Source organism: Schistocerca piceifrons, chromosome 2 (genome assembly GCF_021461385.2).
Source record: "Schistocerca piceifrons isolate TAMUIC-IGC-003096 chromosome 2, iqSchPice1.1, whole genome shotgun sequence".
Taxonomy (NCBI): domain Eukaryota; kingdom Metazoa; phylum Arthropoda; class Insecta; order Orthoptera; family Acrididae; genus Schistocerca; species Schistocerca piceifrons.
In genome coordinates this window covers 307,705,452-307,723,892 of record NC_060139.1, presented here as the reverse complement: position 1 = coordinate 307,723,892, position 18,441 = coordinate 307,705,452, and the positions used below count along the sequence as shown (strand labels likewise).

The window sequence follows — 18,441 nt, the reverse complement described above, 5'->3', positions numbered from 1 at the left end:
ACCCTAATCTTCGATAGTAATTCGTGCCGCATCACCATACGCGAATGGAGGCCCCGAACAGAGATCGTTTCTTCGGACGAGCGTCTGCAGCCAGTAGAACGGTACTTATTCTTAGCTTTGTCTCTATGTCAGTATAGCCTCGTCAATACGGGTATCGCCGCAGACGGGACACTAATATTTGGATTCGGAAGGGCATCTGCTGCAGCAGCTCTACACAAGTGACTCAGCTATTCGCTTAACAACAACCGAAGGCCTAGAAGGTGATAAATTAAGTGCGCTGGCGGGTGAAATGGATAGTGATTCTGTGCGGATTGAAGACAGGGTGGATAGAGCTCTAACGCGTAAATTTAATCGTTTGAGGCGAACCCACCACCTCGTATTCAATGTTCAATGATTGTCTTGACATAGTTTCAGCATCGCTGCAGAAACCTTCTTCCGAGTCTTCATCTTAGCAGTGAAGAGGATAATTCTCACGCTACGTCGTCAAAACATTGGCACCATCGTTACCGAAGAAAGCACAATACGTTTACCTAGACTCTTTTAACCTTCATAGATCATTTTCTTGTTCGTGAGTGTGGTTTTTAGACGGTCATTGTGACGCAAGCTTTGTAGATTAAGACGGCGCATTAGTTAATGCTGTGGACTGGCGTTTCGACAGTCCGGAATTAGACTTTTCATGGTTTCCCTAAATCGATTAGGGAGAGTGCCAACACGTTTCCCTCGTATCCATGTTCTACTATTCGTTTTGTTTCTCTCTCTAATGACCTCTTCGTCGACGGAACGTTAACAGTGTGTTTTCTTCCCTCCTAACAATTTAACGATTTCAAAGATCACTTCGAAGCCGTCGGCATAATATTTTTGGACTGAATTGTATTTAAGGATTAACAATACCGGGTAAACTGTGCATTTTTTCTTACTTTTAGGAAGTCAAGTTCACTTATAATTGCTCTTCGATTCTACAATGAACTTATCGGAACATAACCTACCAAAAACTACCAATAATTTATGATATTGTCAGACATTAGCACAAGTTTATCAGTAGCGTTGTATAGGTGTTTATTGCAGACATGTCGGCAAACCCTTCCATCACTCCCTTCAAACAATATTACAGCGCTAGCTGAAATTTGGTTCGTAAGCCGGACAGTATGACTGCCATTCCCCCTACAGTTTTGAGAAAAAATCATGGTGGTGGAAGAGTTCATTTGGAACTAACAAATCAATTTCTATCATAAAATGAGATCATTGTCGCAGTAACTAATTCATTCTGTCTGGATTAAAATATAAAATTTCTTCACATTACCAGACGACCAATCTTCTTCACACCGTTACTATCAAGAAGCACTACTACACTCTTTGAATTATGAACTTAATTTGCTTCAGATTTATTGTATGATGTCGGCAGATGGACTCCATATTTCACAGAGAACTTTTCAGTCAAGGTAAAATTACCATTCAGTTACATGTGAGTATCCTCATCTAACAATAACGATTGCCAATATGCACATGTGGTTGGTAAACTTGTAGTATTTAATGATTCAGTGTTTCAGGAAATTGAATTTCAGGTATTTATGCAGCTGCCTGTAGTTATAGAGAGTCTAGACGTAACATAATGTTACGAATCCTCTCTTTGCAGTGTTACATAAAGATAAGGAAGTTTTGCACACAGACATAACAATTACGTTCGAAACTACAGGTCTGTTCCTTGTTGTTGTTAAAAGGTCTCAGCACCGATCTGCTTTCAAACTCAATCACCCGATCCTCACTTGTCAGGAGGGGCGTCTTCGTTCGCTGTGACAATAGAAATACTGCCACTGACAGTCTCAGCATCTTGAGAGCGTGATGACGTCCGTAGTTAGTGATCTCCTCACAATTCATACCAAGATTTTCATCTAATATCGGACGATGATTCGCGATCGGATCCACTCCTTCACTGAGTAAAGATAGCATTGACTCAGGAGATTCATAAAGAATAATATCGTGATTTCACTCAACTATAAGCGTCTGCAGATGAGATTCCCCTCAATTCTCCTTCTTTTCGCACGCACTTTATATTTGTCTTACTAGTAAAGCATTGTCTTCAATGTAGCTTGATTCCTCCATCGAATGTAACTGCTGTTGTTGCTAATAGTGGCTGTGGTGACGGTCTTCCTACCAATCTAATGATATTACTCATTATAACTTAGTAGTATTACTTGTTGGTTATAGGAAGCAGCCTCTCAAATAATCAACAGTTATCCTGCGTTATTTCTTTCCGGATTTTCCGGCTTGTCTGCCTCAGAAAAATTGCATTAATATAGTAGAGCTGTTCGTACTTGGTTAAATCATCCGATAAAGGTACCTACAGATTCGGAGTGCCAGGATACGGTGCGTGTCTACAGCCACAGAAATTGCAATGTATTGTCTTCTGTTTCAGAATAGTAACGACGTTTTACTGCATTAGGAATGCGCCATAGAATAACTTTCTCGAATGTTTTTGTTACACTACACAAATATTGCTTTTCTTATCAGCACTGCTGTTGCGTCTGAAAGATTTGGCAAACAGTATGCACACGAAATGGAAAATACTCTTGTTTCACAGTATAAAAGATGTACAAGTGATCGTAGTTATTAAGGTATACATTTTAGAGCCTATTTTTACTAGATATTTTGTTCTTGTTTTGGTTCATAGTACACCTCTAAACGTTGCCTGTCCTAAAATCTTAGTAACAACAATACTGGTATATGTATTCCACTGTCAGACACATCAGAATGATACCTTTCGATTCGTTCAGTTCCGGACCATGGTACCTTACCTCAAATAAATCCCTTCTCCAATATACCTGAAAGTTTGTAACACCATCATGGAATCACCCTGTTTGTCAGCAGTTGCCAGTATCAAGCAGACTGATGATAATGCTTTCATAAGCACCCCTTCTATTCCCAATGGATTCTGGGAGACAACTATTTGGAACTGTCGGGTATGTGAATGGTAGGCATAGAATTAAGAGGCCATTTTTTGATGTGCTTCCATTATCAATGTCTCCATACAATTTCTGGGCGACATTATGCAGCGGGTTTAATATAACATACCATTTTCTAGTCATGCCTAATGCCCACTCTGTTCGCCATTGTAGCGGCTAGAATTGGTTTCTCATATCTGGGGAATGGGAGTGTTCCGTCTGGAGATAAATGGAAAGTCTTTATCCTTCTACAGGGGTTGTAGCCTGGGCCAACTGGATTAATCTTAAGGGAGAGTAATTTTCCTATGACAGCCAGTGTTTTCCAGCACCGTGCGGAAGTTAACTTCTGAATATCCTGTCAGGATCCCCAGGTAAACTTTCGTTTCTTCTGCATGTCAAAGTCAGGCTAACATTATTCATGGATTTTCTGTGTCGCTGAAGTCAAATTTTCTCTTGAAAAAGATACACTCGACTTCTGTTCACATACTTCTCTAACTAAGCAAGAGCCCTGTCACTAATGATCTCATCATGGGTGGATCATTAAACCCCAATTCTCCTTCCTTCCTTCATCGACAGGACGTTACACTCTAATCCTCTTTCTCTTTCTTTCAAAGTCCACAGATAGTTAAACCGTAGCGCCCTGTTCTCTCCTTTGTTACTAATGCTCAAGAATGCCACTGCCAACTTCACCGGTTTTTGTGGATGCTATAGACAGATGCTATGTTGTTAATCGGATCTGATGCCTAAATTCTTCCGTAACGTACTCATAAGAATATAAAACGTGGCCAAGCAATGTTTTCCTTGTTAGCACTTTCTTCCTCTAGACCAGAGTCTTCAACCACCCCTTGCAAACGATAGCCGACCGGAGTGGCCGTGCGGTTCTAGGCGCTATAGTCTGGAGCCGAGCGACCGCTACGGTCGCAGGTTCGAATCCTGCCTCGGGCATGGATGTGTGTGATGTCCTTAGGTTAGTTAGGTTTAATTAGTTCTAACTTATAGGCGACTGATGACCTCAGAAGTTAAGTCGCATAGTGCTCAGAGCCATTTGAACCATTTTTTTGCAAACGATAACTCCAGAGATGGTTGCTATGCTACCGACCCAGGAGTGCATGCTTCAGTGTAGCAATGTGACACTAAAACTAAAAACGCTTTGGCAGGTACGCTCTAGCTCATGTTGCAGGGCAAAAACATAGAACTACCCTACAGTAAATTCTCCGGGAACTGCAGATTTCGTCGTTATTTACGCTGATTGTTTGTTATAACTGAACCAGTGAGGACGTTCACGACACCATATATCAACTGAGAAAAAAATAACTGCCTGAAGATTTTCATCCACCCATGAGTGCTGCAGCTGCTGTTCACTTTATTACAAGTAAACACTGATTTTTAGTAAACAGAATCTCTGGAATGAATTCGTTCTGAGCTAAACATCCATTCGCAAGATTCCTACTGTCTCGGGCCATTACACACGCTGGCGATGGAAGGTATTCAAGCCTTGCTTGGAGGAAATAATATGGATCAAAACGAGAAAAAATGTTCGATAAACATTGGATGTAAAATGCATATCTTAAAAATTGTGGGCACGTAAGGCATCCAGTTTAGACATTTTTGTGTATTTTGATCCATACTACCACCTTCCAAAATACGGAAAGCAAAGAGCTTGCAGTAGAAAAGATGTGTTTCGCAGTAGCAAAGATGAACAGTTTTCACACCTCTTAAGGCATGCATTTTAGAGCTCATATTTATTGGACTGTTTTTCTTGTTTTGGTCTATACTACTTCGTCTGAAAGTTGCCTACAGTACAATCTTAGCAACAGCAGTGCAGGTATGTATATTTCACTGTCAGGGATATCAGAACGATTTTTGGTTCAAATGGCACTGAGCACTATGGGACTTAACTTCTGAGATCATCAGTCCCCTAGAACTTAGAACTACTTAAACCTAACTAACCTAAGGACGTCACACACATCCATGCCCGAGGCAGGATTCGAACCTGCGATCGTAGCGATCGCGCGGTTCCAGACTGTAGCGCCTAGAACCGCTCGGCCACTACGGCCGGCTAGAACGATCTTTCCCTTACAACTTTCGTCTCGGTCGTTACCGGACGAGGGAACCTTACCTCAAAACTTACTGCTCTCGAGCACCTCTGGAAGTTTGTAACATCATCACGTAATCACCCTCACGTCTGTTTCTTCTTGAACTGCGTGGTGTAAAAAATCGTATCATTGTACGGTGTAATGGGGCCAGCAAGAGGGATGTCAGCGGACCGGTATTGGGCAAGTGTGTTAGGCGGCGTCGGCGCAGGTGCGGGACGGGACTTAGCGGCCGGGGAAAGCGGACGCGCCGGTATTTGGTGCGGCACACTTGCGGCGCAGCCAAGTGTGCCATGTCCGGCCGACGCGACCTCTGCGGCCTTCCTGCCGCCTTGTCGTCTTCCGGTTCACACCAGGCCTCAGCGGCAGCTTCACAAATCTGCCTCCGAGACCGGAGTCCTCTCTCAAATTTCTCGCACTGACATTCCGGTTTTACAGTAAGTAACTACTGTGCTTCCCGAAGAGCTTGTCCCCAACGGCAATGTGTGCCAGAAAAGGCCTGACGCCAATTCCTTCCTGATCGGTTGAGCGAGGTGACGTAGCGGTAAGACACTGGGTTCGTTTTTGGGAGGACGACAGTTGAAATCCACCGTCCGGCCGTCCAGATTTTGGTTTTCTGTGCTTTTCCTATACCGCTTAAGGTGAATCCCGGGATGGTTAACTCAGAAAGACACTGCCAATTTCCTTCACCATCCTCTCCGTACCCGAGTTCGTGCTCCGTCTCTACAGACTCGTCGTCGACGGGACGTTAAACATAACCTTCCTTCTTCTTCCGGATAAAGATGTCAGAGGTGAGTCGCGCAACTGTGTCCCTATGTATTGAATGTGGAAATATCAATCGATGTCTATTATCATTAGTTCGTAATCCGTATGAAAGGTTCAGAAACGAGATGAAGTAGATTCAGAATGTAAATTACAAGCAATAAACAACTTCTTCTACATAAACGCTTAAAAAAAATGAGAGACACAACGCGAAGGAATTATCCGCATATGGGACGGAATATGACGTAAATGTACAAAGAAACAAATTATTACAATTTCAGAAAAATTAGACGATTTATTGAAGCTAATCAGTAGCTCACTGGTCCACCTCTGGCCCTTATGCGAGTGGTTATTCTGCTTGGCACTGATTGACAGAGTTGTTGAGTGTCCACCTGAGGGATTCCATTCCAAATTCTGTCCAATTGGTGCGTTAGATCTTCATACTCCCGAAATAGTTGGAGGGCTCTGCCCATAATGTACCAAACGTTCTCAACTGGGGAGAAATCCGGCGACCTTGGTGGCCAACGTAGGATATGGCAAGCACAAAGCAGTAGAAACTCTCGCTGCGTACGGGCGGGCATTATCTTGCTGAAATGTAAGCCCCGAATGGATTGCCATGAAGGACAACAAAACGAGGCGTACAGTATCGTACACGTACCCCTGTGCTATAAGAGTATCGCAGATGATAACCAAAGGAACCCAGCCACGAAATGAAATGGCACCGCGGATCACCATTCGTGGTCTTCGGGCCTTATGGCGGACGACGGTGACGCTGGTATCCTTCTGCTATCCGGAGCGTCTACAGACACGACTTCGCTGGCCATCTGGGTTCAGTTCGAATCGGAACTCATCACTGAAGCCAACTGAACACCGGTCAATAAGATTTCAGGCCGAATGAATATAATGATGTTCCATTCTACTCCATTAGTAGAGCGAAGGAACATTGAATGTCTAAACACCTAAGTACGCGCCCTACTCTTTTACACCACTTTCTCGTGCTTCCTGTGCGAGACACGAGCGAAGTGAAGTATTAGTAAGACACTGGACTCGTATTCAAGAGGATGGCGGTTAAAAGTCAGTTCGGTCATTCAGATTTGGGTTCTCCATGATTTCCTTCAATCGCTTAAAGAAGATGCCACGATAGTTTGTTCAGCAGTCTGAGCTTGATTTGGGTTTCGTTCCCAGTGTCCCCATCATGGACGGGTCGGTAAAACCTAATCTTCCTTCCAACGCAAGATACACAAATATCGTAGTAAATAGCAGCACAGCCTTCCTCGAATATAGGTTCTCCAAATTTGCCTAATAGGCTTTCGCGAGAGCAACGACATCTAAAGGAAATGACACGTTGCCCTGCTCCCAAACATTATCTTCTAAGTTCCCCGAGCATCTTTGGTGCATTTTCATGTTGGGCTATACCAGTACAATCCGAGCAGCACGTCTCCGTAATAGTTCGAGGTCATAGCTACTCGAGTAGTCTAAAACTGATCCACTTAAGCAATCTCATATATATTTTTGATACTATATACGTGTGTGGGTACTCACTGATGTCAAACAATAAAAAACTTTCTGGGTGATACAGTTCACCCAAACATTTCAGTCTCTTGCCAGAGTTTGCTCCAGGATCACGCATCTTCAGGTACCGAACATAGAGTTTAGGTCGAGCAAATAAACCAGATCTCGCATGTTCTCTCGACGCAGTTGATTAATAGTGTGTCGCCGGATCATCCGCCGAGCTGTTGTTTCCATTTTACGAACAATATTTCGACAACTGACTAGGCTGTCTTCTTCAGGGCTTCGAATATAATCATGAAATGAAATATAATGAGACCAGTATTGTGGTGCAAACGCCTAGTTTCTGGGAAGTACTGTTGAGGAGTTAATCGAAATAAAGATGTCAGAAAACCTAATAAACAGGGAGGGCGATTTCTATTTAAATAAAGTTCAGGATGCGGAATTCAATTTATTAAAATCTCGCCGGTCATCATATCCATGAGAATTTGAAAACGCTGAGAGAATTTGCGCTTCATGGAATATCAGCGCCGGCTCTAAGAAAACGAATGATCATCAATGGGCGTAGTGGACATCAGGAATCTACCTCGGCTCTAAATAGCGGCGTAGTATCAACAATAGTCACAGTCTGGTTGGAGTTCAGGCAGCGAGTGCACAGAACAACAAAACTCGCAACTCGTGAAGAGGACGGATCGGTCGGTCATCGAGATATTGTGCAGAAAATGAAAACGAAACTCGACAGAACACCCGGTAGCAAGCTATTAAGTAAGACAAGCATCATCAAGAATTCTTCACACCGAAGCACCGATAACCGAAGAGAAGGATAGTGTTCAGTCATTCGAACAGCATACTAGTGAAGAAGATCCCAGCAACGGGGCTAAAACAGTGAGGTGGATCTCCTCAGATTGCATTAGGTTGGACACATGATCTGTCAGAAAGGTGCCATCCTCGTTGATGATACTAATTCCCTGCGAGAGAAGGTAAAGATGTTAATTAATATTTTTCTCCAGAAGTTTATGAGAACAGGAAAATCCAGAAAACTTGGAAGAAGTGTTTACGTTATCACTTTACGCATTTAGTTCTTTTTCTTCACTACTTGCGGGAGTTGTTCTTTAATTATATAGCAGCATCACTACCTACTCTAAAACAGATGCTTTTTCCATCACGAACTGCTGTAGTTAATATGTAAGTAGCTGTGATTGCATGTGTTGCTTATCAGCCCTTGACTAACAACTTTCCTAGCAATCTCGAGCGTATATAACTGTAGCTCATACTAATTAGCATTGTCGCAATACTTGTCTAGCCATTTTCGGTTCGATAACTGACGATAACCGGTCGATTTAGTATGATCCCCACTCTGTCTCCCTTTGTTTCTTTGCGTCTCTTTCCCTCTTTGTGTGTGTGTGTGTGTGTGTGTGTGTGTGTGTGTGTGTGTGTGGACAAGACAGCGTCTTCAAAGCGTGACTCCCAAGTACATTCCACTTCCAGGTCACACGGCCCTTCATACTCGACGCTCTTGTTCTCAACGGTTTGCGGAACTACTGAGCATTGACCTAGGACAGACACCGTAAGTGACGTCACTATATATGTGCTGGATCCCCCACCCGTCCTTATTCCTCAAAGACCTGCTTGCCACTGTACTTCACGGCATTTAATATCGCTGCCTGTTCGACCCTTGTTCTTTTTACTTGTGATTTGACTTGGTTTTGCGTCAGTGATGCTGAAACGGCAGCTGTCTTATCCATATTTCCCACTAGTAGGAAGTCCAAATGTAGCCTGTGTAGGCAGCAGTAGTTATAGTGAGATGAAGGGGCTTGGATAGACTAGCGTGACGCGCTGCGTCAATGGATTCTTCAAACAGCAATCACCATTGTTAGATGTCATACTCGAATTTTTCCACTGATACTTGATTAGAATCATTTCAGGGCTCTGGGAGATTTGTGTATGATTCAAATCTTCCAAAAATGGTAGATGAGCTACTATTCTTCGAAACAGTGCGTCTACATCGTTTCTTCTTTGTCAAGATAAACTTTATTCATGGCTAGCCTACCGACTGTAGTCGGCAGTATGATGGAATGAGAACTGCGAACTATTTGTAAATTGATTACTTATGCTCTTCGGTGCCCTGTTTTTCATACTTAAAGATTTCCGTCCTTTCGAAACATTTCGCTGTGTTTCGTGTAGCTGTAGTTTCGTTTATAACATTTGTGCGGAAATTCAGCACGAACGACAAACAGTTTAAACAGATGGATAGATCACGTAACTAATGAGGAGGTACTGAACAGAGCTGAGGAGAAAAGAAATTTGTGGTACAACCTAACTAGAAGAAGGGATGGGTTGATAGGACACATTCTGAGATATCAAGGGATCACTAATTTAGTACTGGAGGGAAGTGTGTGTGTGTGTGTGTGTGTGTGTGTGTGTGTGTGTGTGTGTGTGTGTGTGTGTGTGGGTGGGTGGGTGTGTGGGAGGGGAGGGGTGGGGGGTTAAAAATTGTATATGGAGACCAAGACATAGTTACAGTGTGCAGATTCAGAAGAATATAAGTTGCAGTAGTTACTCAGACATGAAGACGCTTGCACAGGATAGAGCTGCAGGACAAACCACTCTCCGAACTGAAGACCACAACAACAACATTTTTTATTCCTCCTGTGGAGTGATCGTTTATGATGATATTGCTCAATGTCAGAGACTATGGACTTTAGTAGTTCGTGACCCGCCTGACACCGAAGGCACCACAAGTCGGAATGGGGAAATGATAGGGCATTACATGAGGCTTCTGCCTACCCGTTATGACGTTGTGTAACGGGTGTTCGCGTGTTACATTGTTTGCGTACTGTTTGAGCTAGAAGCAGGTATGAACCCAACAACCCACTCACTACATATAGGGAATCATTTAGAAACAATCTGTAGACATGCTGGTGCCACCAAAAAAAACAATTATTTGTCCTGGACACAGACTGCCTCTGCCTCTCTCTCACCTCAATTCTCAGATACAAATGCGTAATGCGTTATTAAATAACCAAGCGCTCTTCCGCATTTTACAGTGCTCTAGTTTCTTCCAAGCGCTGACTACTCAGTACCTATTTTCCTTTCACGCAGACTGAGGAATCATGCTTTATTTGTGCATCCCATATGTTATACTTAACTGCATAATCTCGCTTTCTGTAGTTCCTCAGAATTTATCCTGATGTCGATGTAACATTAAACTGATATCTTCCTTTCTGATCGTACTCTGAAAGAGTACGACTCGGCTTAGTTCCTCTAAATCGTTTTAGGCGAAAACCGGAATAGTTTCCCCAGTGAGATCCTTCCATCGTTCTTCTTCTGGACTGACGCTCGAACACTAGCGGTACTGGTGTTGACTGCTCGTCATATCTGATCGTCCCTCCTCCAGACCGTGTTCTCTGCAGCACACCATCTACTTCCGGTAACGAAATCGATCTTTCTACGTAGCCAAGCGAACAGCGCGTAGAACTGAAGAATGATACCTTTAAACCCCCTGTCCGTGATCCGTCTCTAAAGAGTTTCTTTCCTTTCTTTCTTCCTTCGCAAGGACTTGTAACAGAACAGTTTTACAGACGCTGTCATACCAAAATACTCAAATTTCAACACTACACAACCTTCAAGGAAGTAAAGGAGATTGGTGTTCAACATGCATTCAACGACGAGGGCATCAAAGATAGGGTACATGCTAAGATAACACAAGTGTGGAAAAGGAAATCACAATGGACTTGTTCCATGATGAGGAAGTCGTCATAGCCCCTCTTAACCACAATTCACCCCTTCTATTGACGTCTGTGCGATGGTGATCAGAACCAAGACACCCAGCGCTCAAGCCACGCTGTTTTCTTATGGGTGGGCGAGGAAACATTTCAAAACCGACATGGAAAGACCTCAAGAGGTGTTATAAAGGGTGACAGTGAAATCACTCCATTCCTGGGACATTGACTCCCACACATTCTGCGGTCGAAAACGACAGTTCGCAATGCGTTGAGCAACAGGAAGCTGTTCTTGTTAATCTTTGATATTCTCGCAACTGTCAACTCTTCTATAGGTCGTTGTGGGGCTGAATCCGCATTTAACGTGATCGCACCCCTTTGGAATGCAGTGCGACAGCAATTTTTACTGTCGTGTACAGGTTAGAACAACCAGGGAGCCTTCATAACCATTCAACGGAATTGGAACGTGATTCTAAGCAGCAAAGGGTACTTTAACGCGCGGGATTAGCCTAGCGGTCTGGGGCGCTGCAGTCATGGACTGTGCGGCCGGTCCCGGCGGAGGTTCGAGTCCTCCCTCGGGCATGGATGTGTGTGTTTGTCCTTAGGATAATTTAGGTTAAGTAGTGTGTAAGCTTAGAGACTGACGACCTTAGCAGTTAAGTCCCATAAGATTTCACACACATCTGAACATTTTTTTTTTTTTTTGGTACTTTAACATGCTCGTAAATAAACTGGCAAAGGGTATGTGTAATACCCTTCAGTTTGGCAACATCCCCGGTGCCACCGACGCTACTTTGTTGCGCACCTTACAAACGTACCTGTCTGAAACTTTGACACCAATTCAACCTGAAAGCTGCTCTAGCGCCTGAAAGTAGAAAAACCAATCCAAGGGTTTTCGAAGGGGTTGCCTAACCCTCAGGCGAAAGGTACATTACTAATGGGCGCAATAGATGTGCGTGGTTGGCACTGAGGGTGTTGCCAAACCGGGGGGGGGGTCTTAATTTTATTCAGGCGCATGTTCATGTTGCACTCCAGCGTGACCACGCCACTGGAGGTTGGAAAACAGGAGGTTTGGAAAATCAAAAGTACCTTTTGCTGCTACGGATTACGTTCAGAGTTCATGAAATGGTTTTGAATGGTCCGTAGTGGCTCCAACATGTACAGGAGGGCAAGAATTGCGGTCGCACTGTACTCCAAAGGGGCGTGATCACATTCAATGCGTATATAGTCGCACAGTGTCCTTAGAGAAGGTTTGAAATGTCCAAGGGTGCCAGCAGTTTCAATAGTTGCCAAGAACATCTTGCTGTTGCCCACCATACTGCGAGCTGTCGGTTTCGACTGCGAAATGATTGGGAATCAATACCCTACGGAAAGGGGCAGTTTCATTGTCACCCTTTATGAGACCTTTTCGTGCCGGTTCTGAACGATAGTTTGTCTGAAATGTTTTCCTCGGCCATCCATAGGAAAACTCCGTGATTTCAACGCTGGGTGTTGCGGTTCTGTTCGCCATCGCAGCGACGCCAAAAGAAGGGGTGAAACATGGGTAAGAGGGACTATGACACCTTCCCATCATGTGATAAGTCCACGGAGGCGCTGGGCAGAATTGTGATGAAATTTTGTGCCAATGTGACATCATTAACCCACCTTACAGTTCATATGTCCTTCCGAGCTGTGGCAAATTTTTACCATGTGTTGGCGCCTTGCTATTGGAAGCGTCGCCGAGTCCATGGGTGAAGTCACAGGGTGCCACGCACCATTACAGAGAAAGGTTGTAAGCAGTTTTCAACCAAATTTCAAACTTAAACGTAGCGATGAGAAGCAATTAAGGGGTTTCTAAAAGTAATCCTTTAATTCCGTAGTGTAGGTGTGGCCGGTTACTTTTGATCAGATAGTGTATTAAGGGGGGTAGGACGTCAAACAGGCCGACTTGGAGCAGGAGAGTCACCACAGAACATTTTAATTTCTACTGTCTATACTTTTACAAATAAATTCATAAAACTTCGTCACCATGACCAGGAAGGATTGAGGATTCACACCCATCGCAGTGGAAGTTCAAAAACTTAGCAAAACACCTTTTTTTACGTGTGAAATTTCACCATTTTTTCACTTATTACTGGCTGCATTTGTTGCTATAGGTACACTTTTCTTCCTACGTAAGAGAGATTCTTCGATGAATTTTTCATAGCATACAAACAGTAGTTACAGGTCTATGAAACTCAAGAATTTTCCAGCTCTATTAAAAAACTGTGGAAAAATTGAGATAATTAACTATAAAACTTGAACTTTTTCTAAACATGAAGTTTAAAATGTAACAGTTCATTCATTTTTTCATAAATTAAATAACTTCTAGAGTTTCAGACACCTGCAAGTATGGTGTGTATTCTGTGCAAAATTCATCGAAGAATCTCTCTTACTTAGGAAGAAAAGTGTACCTATAGCAACAAATGCAGCCAGTAGTAAGTGAAAAAATTATGAAATTTCACATGTAAAAAAATGTGTTTTATTACGAAACTTCCTGGCAGATTAAAACTGTGTACCCGACCGAGACTCGAACTCGGGACCTTTGCCTTTCGCGGGCAAGTGCTCTACCAACTGAGCTACCCAAGCACGACTCACGCCCTGTCCTCACAGCTTTACTTCTGCCAGTACCTCGCCTCCTAGCTTCCAAACTTTACAGAAGCTCTCCTGCGCATTTTGCAGGTCCTGAGTTCAAGTCTCGGTCCGGCACACAATTTTAATCTGCCAGGAAGTTTCATATCAGCGCACACTCCGCTGCAGAGTGAAAATCTCATTCTGTATTTTGTTACGTTTTTGAGCTTCCACTGCTATGAGTATGAATCCCGAATCCTTCCTGGTCATGCTGTTAAAGTTTTATGAGTTTATTTGTAAAAGTATAGACAGTGGAAATTAAAATGTCCTGTGGTGCCTCTCCTGCTCCAAGTCGCCCCGTTTGACATCCTACCCCCCCTTAAACTAATGCTGTTTCCCAGAGTCCGTCGTTAGAGTTGTGCGTGATGTGATGAAGGCTGACGGCACGGTTTGCGATGTGTTGCAGAATGAAGTGGGTGCTGTGCGTGGCGCTGCTGGCCGCGCTGGCCTGTGCTGTCTGCGACGCCGCCCCCGCTGCCGCCCCCGCCGCCCCCGCAGAATCTTCGCGGGCCGCCGACGGCGAGACGGGCCGCCAGCAGGCGGGCGCGCCCGCAGCCTCGACTGACGACGACGACGACGATGACGATGACGAGGAGGACGTCGACCTGGACGACATAACGGACGACGATGACGACGACGACGACGAGGACGAGGGCGCCGCGGCGGCCGCCGACGACGATGACGACGACGACGAGGACTACCTGGAGCGCTTCGTGGAGGACATCCTGGGAGGTGGGTCGTAGCGCCGGCGACCTAGGCCTCTGCTGCGCCCGGATCCAAGTTCGCGGCCCTCCGCGCCAGGCTGCTTACCCAGCCGTGCCCCACACGAGCCACGCGCGTCATCACACGGCCAGTAGCGGCAGTGCTGCCCGTCCCGACAGCCAAACCTCAGGTTCTTCACGAGAACGTCTGAACTGTAGGCAGTGAAACGGGATTCAGATACTGAACTCTACGTTGGGTACAATCAGTCATTCCATCCCGATTACCTAGGAAACGTAGGATCAGTTTATTGTAGATCATAAGGATTCCTTCCGCGAAGGGATTACGTATTTATTTACGGTCAGAATACATCATCTCGTAAGCCAGTCTACCTTCTCCACCATTCAAACACATTCAATAACACAGTAGTTGTAACTTATCGCTTAAAACTGTAAGTTATTGTAATTAAGCTTTCGATTCTTTATATACGAGGGTTGTCCAGAAAGTAAGTTGCGATCGGTCGCTAAATGGAAACCACAGTGAAAATCAGAAACATTTTACTTGCAAGAGTCAGATACATTTTCCAGATACTTCTCTACATAGTCGCCGCTCCGACTTAGACATTTGTCAGAGCGTTATACCAAATTTCCAACACCGTGGTCATAGAAGGCAGTCGCCTGTGCTTTCTGATAATTCTCAATGCTGGTCTATAACGCGTAGCCTGGGCTCAAATGTTGTCCTCGTATCCAGCGTTTTATGTGATACTCAGGACGAACCAGTTAGGGCTGTGTTGTGGGTGATCGAACACTTCCCATCGAAAAGGTTGCAGGAGAGTCTTCATTGCCCCTGCAGAGTGCGGCTGAGAATTGCCATGAAGAAGGAAGTGTGTGGCAGTTGTGTTAGGCGGGCTGCGTTCATTAAGGCAAAGCCTCTCAGCAGGCCCTCCAGCTTGGCGTGAGACATCGTTGTGCTAGGCACCTTTACTAGCTCACAGTGCGCTCGCTCACAACTGAAAAGAGCGTCTTGATCCGATCGATGGTCATACTAGAGACACTAGCCAACACATCTGTGCAAAGCTTCATCTGCTTTTCACTGTGGTATCCATTTCGCCACGGATCGGGACTTTCTTTCTGGACAATCCTCGTGTAACGATATCCATCGTCTTACGCGTGGTTGTATATTTAATTATTTAAATTCTCTCTTACTCTTCCAAAAAATAATAAAATTCCTATCTTGTTTTTTCTACACTCCGCATTCTGTAGCACATGTGGCCTGCATTTACCTCCAGATAGGAACAATGAGGCACTGAAATGTAGTCACTGAAGAAAAACCGATCTTGATGCATAGTTCTTGATTTGCTCGAAAATGTGTTGTTTGGTGAAAAATAAATTCTCGCACGCAGGTAACAGAATTTGAGTTCCGTGGATTTTAGCAAAGAAGGCTTTTAAATAAATGACACGTCTATGTCGTGCTATATTGGTCCCATCGGTTGAGACGTACCACATTTCCCCAATCTTCTGCATGGTTCGGGTGTTACACTCTTTTTTGCTAACTTCTATCCATAAACACACAATTTTATGATAAGAACATGCATGCTTTCAACCTCTCAAAGACTGAAAATGTAGCTCCGCTTTAAATAACCTGATTTTTCTTCTGTTGTGTAAATGAGGAAACAAAAACTACTTCCTCTCACCGTAATCAGTTAATTGTTTTGGGACGTTTAGGAAACTGCCCGAGATTCTAGTCCACTAATGAAGCACTATTTATTAACTTATTTCATGTAACAAGCTATACAATCCATTTGTAACTAACAAAACGTGTCAATAAAACGATTTTTTAACTGTGTGTTTGGTGCTGGTTAATACTTCTTCCAATAACCTTTCCTTAACATAAATGATCAGTTCCTGCGAAACGTAGATTGTGCCTCTTTTTGAATTGCAGTGCGTGTTTTTCACGGTATTGTTCGCCTGGCGATTATCTATAGAGTAATGTACAGCATCACACTCAACTACACTCCATTAGTATTTCTTGATTCCGATGCAATGTTACTTGTGTTCATACAAACAATCGGTGACGAAGTGACAAGTGGTGATAAAAATACCTGCAGCGACTGCTCGAGCAGAAAACTACGCACTACAACGCCCTATGCATGAAATATTTGAACTACTTGGAGAAAACAAATAGAGACAGTTTTGAATAAAATTAAAAAATAGCATGTAAATGAAATTCCTTGGGAATTATATTGTATTTTTATGGATCCTGAAACTGTCATGTTCCGGTCTCAGTAGGCAAGAGTTAAACCAATCAGTACTTAAAAAGTATCAAAAGTCGTACAGCCCTGTCCATGCATTCTAGGTATAAGAAAACATACACACTCAAAGAAAGAGAGTAATTACTTATCTTTCTTGTCTATAGGTTCAAATTCTATTAAACATAATATTTATATGAAAGATTTTTATTATCAATGAAAGGAGATTTAACTGGAGCAGCAATGCGAGAAATGTTACATTTTGTACGAAATTGTTCCATGTATACTTATCAGATGTTCGTTCTGCCTAAACTTAACAGGCGTTACAGGTTGTCGGTTCCGCCTTTTTGCAAACACACTGCTTTTTCTTTTTACCCAGACATGTTTCAGCACCTTTGTGCCATCTTCAGTGGGTTTTTTGTTTACTGAAAAACTGTAAAAAGTGAAAATATTTTAGGTTATAATTTATTTAACAAATTGAGGTCTAAAGAAAGATTTTGTTCGTTTTGCTTCTTAGCGTAATTTTAAATTATGTAGTTTTGCAGGAACAGCTCTATAGTGTCGTGCACTGATAGCTTGTCATCTGTAGACCAAAAGATGTAAATGCAAATTTCGTCGACAGTTTAACACATCCCTTGATTTTGAAAAGCATGATTTTTTGGCGTGTCAAAATGGTTTGCGTATATATTTGTTACTACTCACGCTTTGTTGTGGCTGATTCTTCTTCTTTGGGTAAAAAGAAAACGCAGTCTCTTTGCAAAAAGGCGGAACCCATAGACTATAATTTAACTGCAAATATGGATAGATAGGACGACAGCTGCAGATCCGAAAGATGAATATTTAACAGGCGTTGTTGTTGTTGTGGTCTTCAGTCCTGAGACTGGTTTGATGCAGCTCTCCATGCTACTCTATCCTGTGCAAGCTTCTTCATCTCCCAGTACCTACTGCAACCTACATCCTTCTGAATCTGCTTAGTGTATTCATCTCTTGGTCTCCCTCTACGATTTTTACCCTCTACGCTGCCCTCCAATACTAAATTTGTGATCCCTTGATGCCTCAGAACATGTCCCACCAACCGATCCCTTCTTCTGGTCAAGTTGTGCCACAAACTTCTCTTCTCCACATTCCTATTCAATACTTCCTCATTAGTTACGTGATCTACCCATCTAATCTTCAGCATTCTTCTGTAGCACCACATTTCGAAAGCTTCTATTCTCTTCTTGTCCAAACTACTTATCGTCCATGTTTCACTTCCATACATGGCTACACTCCATACAAATACTTTCAGAAATGACTTCCTGACACTTAAATCTATACTCGATGTAAACAAATTTCTCTTCTTCAGAAACGCTTTCCTTGCCATTGCCAGTATACATTTTATATCCTCTCTACTTCGACGATCATTAGTTATTTTGCTCCCCAAATAGCAAAACTCCTTTACTACTTTAAGTGTCTTATTTCCTAATCTAATTCCCTCACCATCACCCGACTTAATTCGACTACATTCCATTATCCTCGTTTTGCTTTTGTTGATATTCACCTTATATCCTCCTTTCAAGACACTGTCCATTCCATTCAACTGCTCTTCCAAGTCCTTTGCTGTCTCTGACAGAACTACAATGTCATCGGCGAACCTCAAAGTTTTTATTTCTTCTCCATGGATTTTAATACCTACTCCGAATTTTTCTTTTGTTTCCTTTACTGCTTGCTCAATCTACAGATTGAATAACATCGGGGAGAGGCTACAACCCTGTCTTACTCCCTTCCCAACCACTGCTTCCCTTTCATGTCCCTCGACTTCTTATAACTGCCATCTGGTT

The 18,441-nt window shown here is 43.3% G+C and overlaps 1 protein-coding gene across 1 annotated transcript in view; it reads left to right on the top strand.

Moving 5' to 3' along the window:
- The window catches only part of LOC124775345 (otolith matrix protein OMM-64-like), a 156,872-nt gene that overhangs the window by 67,215 nt on the left and 71,216 nt on the right, over positions 1 to 18,441 (top strand). Inside the window, exon 3 of the mRNA XM_047250176.1 lies at positions 14,081 to 14,406. Within this exon, the coding sequence (XP_047106132.1) occupies positions 14,081 to 14,406 (326 nt within the window). The remainder of the gene's footprint in view (positions 1 to 14,080; positions 14,407 to 18,441) is intronic.